This window comes from Octopus bimaculoides, chromosome 6 (genome assembly GCF_046866305.1).
Source record: "Octopus bimaculoides isolate indiv1 chromosome 6, ASM4686630v1, whole genome shotgun sequence".
Lineage (NCBI taxonomy): Eukaryota > Metazoa > Mollusca > Cephalopoda > Octopoda > Octopodidae > Octopus > Octopus bimaculoides.
The window spans coordinates 68735883-68748365 of NC_142933.1; the positions used below are offsets into that span (position 1 = coordinate 68735883).

A 12483-nucleotide genomic window follows, 5' to 3' on the forward strand; every position below is an offset into this window, starting at 1 on the left:
AAGTGGTTCCTGTGTTAGTCTCAGTCATCCTTATCTCATCTAGGTGATAAGCAATTATAATACAACAGTGATTTATGAATGCAATTGTATGCCTGTTGAGTTAGAAGAAATATTCTAAATAACAAGACTGAGTTTAGGTATAACACTGTAAAGTAAAAAAAAAAAAAAGTAAGATAAAGACCTGAAACAGTGCTGTGTTCTTGACTCAATCTATCAAGGCAAAAACATTGCTATCATCCTTATTACATGGTGATTGCTTGTTGATACAATATCCTTCTGTACGTAAAGAAAAAGAAAAGAAATCACGGTGATTCCTCAAATGTATAAATTTGACACCTTGTCTCAAGATGTCAATATATATTGTCTCAAGATAGCATGGGAAAACTATCATGAAAAGTAACAGTAATACAATGCATTCAAGATATGTAGCTTTCCTAACAAATAAATTTCAATATTTTCTTTGGACTTTGTAGGATTAATCTTTCAAATATTAACCAATCATAAAAAAGAGTTACAGAAGACATCATATCCAATTAGCTCAATCATATAACATAGGAAGTCAAATTTTGAATAACTGTATATAAATATATCTATCATGAAAGTCTTTTAGGTTTTCAAATATTAAACATGTTTATCTGATGCTTCACCTACAGAATACAATATATGTATATCTAACATCAGAAGCTTTAGTATCATTAATCTATTTGATGTCAAGTTATGGGTTGTAGGAAAATCCAAATATAGTGTCAAGATAGTAAGTGCAATCACTAAAAGTAGATGAATCAAATATTACTACAAACTGGTGCTACTTTGAACACAGCGGTCTCTTCTGAAATTGGTTAAAAAAAAGTTCATTTCACTGATTCTTTCAGGTGACCACACTGAGATGAACTCTATTGCTAGATTAATTATATCAAATGTAAACAGGGGGAATTTTTAGCAAATACAATGATGCAAACTCAACAACACTGAGTGGAGTCACATTATAGTGTAACAATAAATGTAAAATTGAAGATAAAAATTCATATCTTTTTCACTGCTTCATTGTTCTCAGCTCAAATACTGTCGGAATCAACTTTATTTTTCCAAGTACACCTAACTTCCAAAAACAGAATCTTGGTCCATGAAAGAAATCCTTCTTTGAAACAGCAATCATAGGCTACATTATTAACACTGCATTCCAATTAAATCATAACAAACTGGGGATGATGCACTTAAACTGGTCCATCAGATGGTCAGAATAAATTGCTTTAATTATTTAGCTCATAATTCAGGTATCCAGCTACTTCGTTTCCACTGTCATGTAAGACTGATTCAATTTTCATATATCAACTGCTGCTTGAATAAGTAAAATAATCTTTAAACTTTGATAAGAAACTGACCCATGTCCTAAAAATTCACTTTCAAATCAAATAAAAAAATAAACTAAGCTGATAAATGATTGCCTGAATGGATAAGCTCAAATTTTCAGATTGTTGAAGCGCAGTAAAATAATATTAATCATATTAGGTATTAGTAAAAGTTTGATATATTCCTCTTTTAACTAAGTACAAGGTCACCTTTTTTTTTTTTTCTTTGGTAGAAAGAAGCTGCTAACTGATCTTGGATGGATGTACCAGTGGGGTTTGATTTTGAAAGCACAAAGTACCAAACATCGTAAAGCATCTTGTCAGCATTCTACTGACTACACTAACAAGTTACGATAATGTAAATCCTGTAACGGAACAACGTGAGGCTAAGAATTGAGAAGTGTGTTGCAGACTCAATCTGCAAACTTCCAGCATTCAAAGGATTAAAAATTTAGTTCAACATACCTCATGCAGTAGTTTTAGGTGGTTTTCTCCACAGAAGTGTCACTTTATTGACATTTAGTTAATTTCTTAAAAAAAAAAATTTTTTTTTTAAAAGTCTTCATGGCAGGATGTGAATGAACAAGCTTATGGCTCAAAACAATATAGGTCATAGGCCATAACCCTGAAATTTGTAGGTTTTAAAAGTAAGGAAGGTACAAGCAAAAGTTATGTGAGGTGCACCTTAGTGGGATACTTTTTGATTTGAAGCATGTTGAAAAGAAAATAATTTTAATATTGTTTGAAAACTTGAATGAAGACAAACTTCGTTGGTGTTGTTGAAATTTGTCCACAATGATGATGGCTGCATATTAGCTGTCCACATGGTGTACTCAATTTGTCATTTTTATCTGACTGATCAAATTTCTGTCCAGTTATAGAGTAGAGAGGGAGTTTCTAAAATGCTCACTAACAAATTATTGGTCAATATCAACCTTCATTGAACCTAATAATGCAAAGATAATTAAAGATTTCTGTGAAATTTGAGTTAAGTAAAAATTCTACCAACAATTCAAACTGGAACCGCATGAAACATCTACAACCTTACTATAACCAATACTTTTGTCTTTTGGTGTGAATCTCAATCATTCAGTTTATTCTAAACTATACACAATTTTTTTTTGTTACTAAATTCTTAAATCATAACATAACTGTGAGTTGTTACAATGAGACTGACTAAATTCTTAAACTGTAATCTGAGTTGTTACAATGAGCTGTAAGTATGAGGTTTTCTAAATGCTTCATTACAGAATTTCTTTAATTACAGCTTCAAAATGCATATGAGAAATCTTTTGAATGTAACTAAATTCCTAAGTACAAAAATTACTATCAAACCTTAGTGATAATTTTAAATTCTTTCTAAACATCCTTTATCTTAAATAAATATTAGATAGCTCCAAATGATTAGCGCTCCACTTTCCTAGAAATATAGCTAGTTTTTAAGTTTAAATGACCCACAGTGATTTGTACACTAACTTGTCGTTCACTGTACTGATAATTTATTAAAAACACCTTGACTGACAACATAAATGCAATGGACTATTTACAATGCTATTTGTATCAATGATAACCATTAAAGTTTGGCTATGTATATCAATAAGTGACTTCAGTTTCAAAAACGAATGCACTAAATATTTTGTTTTCTTAGTAGAAGAAAAAAGTCAAACTTGAAATAAAGGAACTTTACAAAGAAATGCATATGCAATAGGGTTCAGTTGAAGCAAGGTGCAAGTGTTTAAAGTATTGGAAACTCTCCTTGTGCTAACAAAAGAATAGTGTGTGTTGCAACCAATATATATATATATATACATGTATTATCGACACCAAAATGCATTGGAAAGTTAAAATAGTTCAAAAACCAGTTCTGTCAAGCTGATGTCATCCAATGACTAACAATTCAATAACAAGGGAGGACAATTTAATTTGAAATCCATACATGGAAATTACCTAAATTCTAATAGGCATTGACCTTATAGCTGTACAAGGTATCTCTCTATAGACTATATATTGTTCAATTTTTTTTTTAATTTTTCACAACATTTAGACATTGTGTGCTTTAATTCTTCTGTTCATAAACTTCATACATGATTGATGAACTTTATATCAATAAAATGAAGGGTGAAGTATGTTGTAGTAGTAGTAGTGGTGGTAGTAAAGGTGAGGGAGCAGAGGATGTGAATGAAGTAAAGTAATAGTTGCCTTCTTTAAATTAAGAGGTATTTCTTATCAATGCTAATCATTAACTAAGTTCTAGCTTCTGATTGTTTAACTATTTATTTTTACTTCTCAAGTAGTTTACTGCCAAGTGGCTTGCTGTAGAATTTTGCATGATTATTTTATTGAAAATCATTTCAAAATATTTCAATGAAAGAGAAAAAGGAAGAAATTTTAGTTCTTTTGGAATGAAAACACCAACTGAGACAGACTACTATTAATACTGGTAAATGGGGAGCCTATGACAGCTATATATGAAGACAACAAAGTAGAACAACTTAACATTTACACTTATATAGAAAGCTATGTAAGATTTTTCTAGAGCTTTCTGCATTTAAGGATGGAAAGATTTTTTACAGCATTGGGTTTGTTTTGCTTTTTAATGAGTAATATTTTCTCAAGGTAGTAAAATCTTTAGCTCGGGTGTGAGAACTATTCTTATATAATCTCTGTGATTGAACTGAACATTAGCTGTGATGCAGTCACTTGTTTATTTAGTGACTTTACTTATAGAAACAAATCTCTTGTGCTATAATACAGCCTTATAAAACAACAACAAAAAGAAAGAAAAATAAATGATCTAACCTTAGATACAGGAGAAATATCAAAATTGACTATTGATAACTAATACCAAACTTATCTAAAGAAACTGAAATATCTCACCATATTCTTTTTGTGGCAACTGTTAGAATTCTATTTCTGTTTTTTTAAAATACAATGGGGTTACAAAAGAAATCTTACCTTTTGTAGATGGCTCTATGTGAAAGTTCAAAATAAAAATATAAATGGGAAAATTAAATTAAAAAAAAAATAATGGAGGAACTGAAATGACAATTTCAGAATCTAGGAGGATTTGGTGGAGGCAAATGACTTCCTTGAAAGCTTTGAGAAGCATTTAAATGATTTTCTGTACCCAGCATAAATCCAGGTAGGCCTTGTAATGGGGCCTGTGTAGGTGGAGGTAACTGCCACATGTTAGAAGGTGGCATTTGAGTGTAGAAATTTGGATACTGGTTTATATTAAAATTTGGTGGTGGACAATCCTTATTTGAATTATAAAGAAAGGATGTCTGGCCTTCTTTCCCAGACACATTTCCAGCAACCGTATCAGAGGAATATGTTGGTAGGGAACTAGAACTGCCTCTATTATTCCACTCAGGTTTTGTATTGTAAGTTGCTTGCCAGTTATTTGAACTTGCCTGCCCTCCATACTGGCTGGCATTGGTTCCTGTTTTATCAAACATTTTGTCTTGTATGGTTTCCCTATTATTTGGTGGTAAATTGGGTGTGGAAGAACTGTTTGGAACAGCAGCAGCTTTATCCGGCAACACTTCTTTCCTGGTCAAGGTTTCAGTGGCAGATATTGATGGAGGGGGATAGGACATATAATTCCTATCCTGATTAAACCGAAGATCACAGTCCTTTACAGCTGGAAACGCAATATTATCAGGGGTAGCATCATTGTAAGCAGACTTATTACTGACAATTGATGATTGTGACGATTGCGGAAGAGTTTGATTAATCTGTTGTGGGGTCTGAGACTGGCAGCTGACAGCAGTAGGGTATTCATATGAGAAGCCAGATGCCTTGTTGTCTTTAGAAAGAGAATTCACATTAGAAGAATAATCCATTTTTCGCGTTTGGAAAGCGTTACCTCCCACAGACTCATTTGAGGATTCTCTGTTATAAAAGACAGTATTATAATTAGAACCCTGTACAGAAGTTCTGATGTCGGTATTTTGTGGTTCACAATATTCTCTGTTCTTATGTGGCTCAACATAGTTTTTAGGAGTTGTAGACGTAAACTGGCTGCCATACACACTAGAATCTAATTGTTGAGTCGGCCGATAAGCAGAATCATAGCTTAATGGATTTGAAGAATTACCAGACAGTGTCTGCCATTGTTGAGGATTACTAATAGAACTGTTATTTGCAAAATGTGATGGTTGTTTGGCAGCAGATTTAGAAAGATCTGTGGAGACATTAGTTTGGTTGTTTAGAGAGGAAGGACCTTGATTACTCAAAGTCAAAGACGAAGAAGGGACTCTATAATCAACATCACGAGTTCCAAAAAGCTCCCTGAAGTCATTTCCACTGGATTTGTTTGTTTCTTTGAAAGGTTCAACAACGTTACTAGAATTAAAACCATATGGTTGCTCCTTGTTTACAGAAGCAGTACTTGGTGGCAAATTTGAGCCAGATTGGTATGTTACGCCAGGAGTTTGGTTTTCAACAGCAAAAGCAGCCTCCTTGCCTTCAGTGCTTTGTTTGTATGTGTATGGTTCATCATAAGATTGATTGTCTTGCTTTTCAGCATTAAATGAATGACAATCGTCATGATCATATTTGTTCTGAGACCAATCTCTTTTCTGATACTTGTCGCTATCGTAAGACCGTTCTCTAGATCGATGCCTTTCTCGATATCTACTTCTATATGAGTCTCGATATCTATCTCGAGATCTGTCCCTACTGTAGTATCTGTCTCGAGAACTATCCCTGCTACGATACCTGTCACGAGACCTGTACCTATCATGTCTCTTATCTCTTTCTCTTGACCTATCTCTGCCACGTCTATCTCGAGATCTATCTCTACTTCGGTATTTGTCCCTAGATTTGCTCCTTCTACTGTGATCATCCCAAGACCTGTCTCTGCCTCGAGGCTTATCCCTTGAAGTATTCACATCCCGTGACTTATCATCTGACTTAGCCCCATAATTTGAAGTAACTTTATTTTGACTATCGTGGCCCTGAGAGCCATAATTCTGAGTTTGAGAGGAACTACTATTAGGATTTTGTTCAGAAATCTGTTGTAGGCTTCCATCACTGTTGTTAGGCTTGTCTCTGACTTCAGTTTTCTCACTACCACTATTGTTCCTATTATTGACATCTTTCTCAATTGGTTCTTGTTTCACAACTTGGCTTAAATCTTTCCCACAGAGTGTTCCTGTTGCTAAACCAACGTTGTCTGTTTGACTTTTGTTTACCCCACTTTCGACTTTGACCCCTTCAGGGTTATCAGCTGCCACTGGTTGGATTGAAGCAGCAGTAACAGCTGCTGTAAATACTGCAGCACTGGAATCAGATACTTTCCTCTGACCCTGAAAAGTTTAACAGTTCTTATCAGGGAGAATTGTATAAAAGCAAAAAAAAAAACAATGTAAAAACAACAGCAACAAACAAAAAATATTTTTAAAATACTGACAGAAGCACTTAAATAAAGACTTCGTAATTGTCAAACAAAAATTAATTTCTCTTAAAAATATTAAAATGGGTTTTCTTTTTGCAAAGTAAAGAACAAATGTAGACTGTGCTCAAGTAGAATCATGCGAGATTATCTTTTTTAATTTTCCCCTTATCAATCAATCTTTACAACTTTGCAAATAAGAAAACTTACCTTATGATACCACACCCAAACCAAAGATTTATCTAAATACAGTTATAAACATCGTCAATGATGTGTCACAAACCAAAATGACAAAAATAATCTATGAAATATTGAAGGAGAGTCAAGCATACAAGAAAGAAACACAACTGTTGAAATGCATGCTGACATACACACACATACAACTAAAAAAATTACATAACTCAATCAAGCTAAATATCCTATCTAAAGATGAGAGAAATGTTCTCAAATATTTCAAATTCTTAAATATTTTGCATCTGATTTTTAAATTCAATAAATACTGAAATTCTTTGCAGCATGTAGAATTCAAAACCACTTCAGAAATCATCCCAAAAAAGTGTGTCATTAGCTGCTCCTCTTCAGTTTCATGGAAAAAAAACAAAGATACTTACCTGTTAGCTGCACATCTTTTGCATAAGGCTAAAACTTTGTTTACTTAGTATGAAGTTAAAGAGAAGGAAATCTACACAGAAATTCATATGCAGCAAAACTCATATGAAACAAGGGAGAAGTGCTAATGTATTGTTCTACTTGTGCTAACAAGAGAACAGAGTATTTTGAAGCCAACAAAGAACGTGCATTATAAACAACTTTAGGTATACTCTTTTACTTGTTTCAGTCATTTGATTGTGGCCATGCTGGAGCACCGCATTTAGTCGAGCAAATCGACCCCAGGACTTATTCTTTGTAAGCCTAGTACTTATTCTATCGGTCTCATTTGCCAAACTGCTAAGTTACGGGGACATAAACACACCAGCATTGGTTGTCAAGCGATGTTGGGGGAGACAAACACAGACACACAAACATATACACATACACATACATATATATACATACATACATACGACGGGCTTCTTTCAGTTTCCGCCTACCAAATCCACTCACAAGGCTTTGGCCGGCCCGAGGCTATAGTAGAAGACACTTGCCAAATGTGCCACGCAGTGGGACTGAACCCGGAACCATGTGGTTGGTAAGCAAGCTACTTACCACACAGCCACTCCTACGCCTATAAGGAAGCTACTTACCACACAGCCACTCCTACGCTGTATAAGGAAGCAAAATAGATAAACAGATCAAGTTTCAAATTTTGGCACAAGGCCCTCGTAAGAAGAGTGGGTAAATCGATTCCATCAACTCCAGTAGTTGACAGCTATTTAGTTTACTGACATCTCCCTCCCCCAAAAGGTTAAGTCAACTCTGGCAGAATTTGAACTTAGAACATAATGAGTTGGAAGAAATATTATTTGGCATTTTGTCCCATGTGTTAACAATTCTGCCAGCTAACTGCCTAATAATTAAAATGTGACAGTGGAACAAAACACTTTTGAAACTAATTATTCTGCACTGATGAATTCATTATCATCATCATTTAACGTCTGTTGTCCATGCTGGCATGGGTTGGATGGTATGACCAGAGCTTGCAAGCTGGGGAAGCTGCACCAAACTTCAGTCTGAATCGGCAAGGTTTCTACAGCTGGATGCTCTTCCTAATGCCAACCACTTTACAGAGTGTGCTGGGTGGTTTCATGACACAAGCGCTTTTATGTAGTACCATATGGGTGCTTTTACATAGTACGGTATGGGCACTGCACGATGATACAATGAAACTATTTCATATCTTTTATCTTTTACTCATTTCATTCACTAGACTGTGGCCATGCTGGGGCACTGCATTAAAATATTTTTAGCTGAATGGATTAACCACAGTACTTATTTTTTTTTTAAACCTGATACTTAGTCAATTGGTCTCTTTTGTTGAACTACATTTCATAAATTAAAGCTTTCATTTTTTTTTTTTTAAATTGAAACTCACTAACAAGTGACAAGCAACCATCAGCAAGACTTCAAGCAAACACTTCTTAGTGATTGAGAGTTAGAAAAAGAAGGGGGGAAAAAAGGAAATTTAATGAGGGGCTTCCTAAAACAAGTCAGAAAAATGATCAGCACAAGATTTAAAAAAAAACAAAAAAAACATATTTATCTGGAAAATAAAACAATGAGTTCTCTAAGACAGATGTTCGAGGTATATACAACAGAAAGAAACACTTCCAACAAGAAGGGACAGCAACATTGATAGGATGAGAATAAGAAAAACAAGTCACTCTTCTTAACCTAAAGAGGAGGTACAAGAGAAGACAATTTTGTAGAACAACCAAGAAAGTATTTATAGAATAGTCAAACTAAGTTATAAATTACTCTTTCAAGACTGTTACTTCACTCAAATACATGCTAATCTGTTAGGCTTATTCCCAACACAAAAACACATTTCAGATTTTAACTAGTCATTGTATTATAGTTCTTACATTATCAGTAGAGTCATATGTAAATTTAGAAGTATAAAGCAAAGATGCTGACTGAACTAGTATGAAATCTACACTATCAAACACCATAGAAACAACAACAAGCTCGTATTTCCATGAAACCAAAATTGGACAGAATGAACATTGAAAAATATTTCCTAAAATTCTGTTTTTTTTTTTTGTTTTGTTATTTTCCTTTAAATATAAACAATGTAAGGTGGTTCTAGCTATTGCCATGAGAAGAGAGAAGAGTACAGTAGGATAGGAAGAAGCTGGATTCATAATAATAAGTACTGATCTGCCACCAGTGATAAAGTTGACCTAGGAGATTACAACCCAGACCTTTGTGGTCTAATTACAATATTTTTCATCATCATTATTTAACGTCCATTTTCCATGCTGGCATGAGTTGGACGGTTTGACAGGAGCTAGTAAACTAGAGGAATGCACCAAGCTCTACAGTCAGATTTGGAATTAGTTTCTATGGCTGGATGCCCTTCTTAACACCAACCCCTTTATAGAGTATACAGGGTGCTTTTTATGCAGCACCAGTGACATCAAGTAACTTTCAGGACATAAACCCCTAAACAAAGATGGGAAATGGTATGGAGGGAGGTGATTTTGTGCCCGGTGATAAGAACTTAAATTATGATAGTCAAATCTTATTCAGTATCAGATAATTGTTTAGTATATGTTTATATCTGTTTTACCAAGACTATTTGAGGAAAACTAAAGTCGATCAACAATTGTTTATCTTACAGAGGTGATGACAAGTAACCAAGACCTTTGGCAATATGCCATGCTTGAGAAGACTCGTCAAACCAAGTGAGATTGTAGTCATGGCTGATGCTGATGTCATGTACCTGGCACGTAAAGAGCACCCTTAGAATGTTGGGCCCCATGGAGGCCCAACAATGCAGTCATGGCCAATGCTGGTGTCACCTAACTGGTACTGGTGACACATAAAATGCACCCATTACACTCTTGCAGTGGCTGGCATTAAGAAGGGCATCCAGCTGTAGAAACCATATCAAATCAGACTGGGACTTGGTGCAGCTCTCCGGCTTACTAGTTTCAGTCAAACTGTCTAACCCATGCAAGCATGGAAAGCAAATGCTAAATGATGATGAAGAATTACCATATTTTTCATCCATTTTTCATGCTGTCTTAGGCTGAATGATTTGACAGGAGCTGGTAAGCTAGAGCACTACAACCAAGCTCTACTAAGTGTTTACTAACCAAGCTCTACTAGTGTTTACTAATATATTTACTTACAGCTTTCAGTTCACCACACTGGAATTGGTTATAAGTGTAACCAGAACCTTAGGTAACCAGTTTTTGCATAAGAATTTTAACAAATCACTTTGTATAGTAAATGAGTATTTAAACAGCTGAACCATAAGTTGGCTAATGAACATTCCAGTTATTTCTAACGACCAAAATACCAACTTCTATAAACACCCGTGTATAAAATTATATCACAACACACACACACACACACACACACACACATACACATGCACTTCTACAGGTAAAACAAAATGTAACAAAAGGAGAAAAAATAATAAAGAACTTACTGGAAATGAATAAGCTAAGTTTGAACTTGAATATGAAGATGTGGAAGTATTTTGATGCTTTTGGGCTGTATCATGTCGAAAAACCAGTTGTTTGGGAGGTCGTTTTTCAATACCTTCCTTTCTGTAGCTGGAAATATGAAACATTGAAGATAAATACCCACTCATACACAAATATTGTAAAGTTAAAATAAAGATTTTGGTTGTTGTTCCCTTGTTTTTGATTTGAGAAATTCAGGTCACTTTCAAATCAAGATTATTTTTGGGTGAAACACTAATGTTATCTAAATTAGTTATTTACTAGTCATTTTGAAGGCAAAAACACAAACATAAAGATACACATACACACGCAGATATATATACATATATATGTCAGGCTTCTTTCAGTTTCTGTCTGCCAAATCCACTCGCAAGGCTTTGGTCAGCCCAACACTATAGAAGATGCTTGCTCAAGGTCCCACATGTTTACAACCATCATATGATAAAGGTACTCTCTCTCACACACACACACATATGTATACATACAACAAACTTCTTTCAGTTTCTGCCTACCAAATCCACTCCAGGTTTCGGGTGGCTTAAGGATATAGGAGAAGACATTTGTCCAAGGTGCTGCACAATGGGAACTGAATGAGAGGCCACATATTTGGGAGACAAGATTCTTAACCACATAGCCATGCCTACACTTTGATACAAACTATTGGAAATTGCTTTTAATTTTTTTAGACAGGTGAGAAAACACAATGGGATTTTCATTAAAATGCTGACTTATCTAGATTATTATTTGATTTTAAAAATTCAGCAATAAGTACAAGTAAAAACAAATGTCTCAAATCATCATCATCATCATTTAACATCTGCTTTCCATGCTGGCATGGTTGGATGGCTTGACAGGAGTTGGCCAGGCAGAAGAATGCACCAGACTTCTGTCTGATTTAGCACCCAACAGAGTGGACTGAATGCTTTTTATGTGGCACCAGCACAAGCGAGGTCAGTTTTGGCATGGTTTTTACAGCTGGATGCTATTCCAAATGCCAACCACTTTACAGTGTAGACTGAATGCTTTATACATGGCACCAGCACTGGCTGGGTCACCAAGTAGCTTGCAAGACAAAGATCCTTTGAGAGGAGAGGGGTCATTGGAGGAAGTAGCTTTGTGTCGGAGTGGTTGGCGTTAGGAAGGGCATCCAGCTGTAGAAACTCTGCCAAATCAGATTGGAACCTGGTGTAACCACCTGGTTCACCAGTCCTCAGTCAAATCGTCCAACCTATGCTAGCATGGAAAGCGGACGTTAAACGATGATGATGATGAAAGGTTTGAGTGTGACAGAGAGACAGAAACAGGTATCTTGCTATAGAAGAGGTACATGGTTACCTCCTCTACATGCAAGCATGGAAAACAAATAGCTGTAATATGAAAAAACCAAGCTGTAACAACAGAGATATATGAATAGATTAAAGGTGTAATATATCCTACCCATCCACAAGTGTTGAAGCTGATAACCTAGGTAACTCCACAAACTCAATTAAATCCAATGGATCGTCCTCGTCAGGTAAAGTGAAATTGGCTTTCATTTCCAAGACAGCTTCAACTGGAACATGTTTACCTAGAGTAAGAGAAATGGGAGAGAAAAAAAAAGCAA

The 12483-nt window shown here is 35.1% G+C and overlaps 1 protein-coding gene across 3 annotated transcripts in view; it reads right to left on the reverse strand.

Annotated features, from left to right (window-relative positions):
- Window positions 1-1823: 1823 nt before the first annotated feature.
- LOC106877670 (uncharacterized) overlaps window positions 1824-12483 on the reverse strand; it is a 36997-nt gene continuing 26337 nt past the window's right edge. For all 3 annotated transcript variants that reach the window (XM_052968729.2, XM_014926619.3, XM_089354026.1), the window contains exons 10-12: window positions 12318-12447; window positions 10844-10970; window positions 1824-6661 (exon numbers count right to left, since the gene is read on the reverse strand). In XM_052968729.2, coding sequence (XP_052824689.1) covers window positions 4400-6661; window positions 10844-10970; window positions 12318-12447 — 2519 coding nt within the window. In that variant the 3' untranslated portion in view covers window positions 1824-4399. The remainder of the gene's footprint in view (window positions 6662-10843; window positions 10971-12317; window positions 12448-12483) is intronic.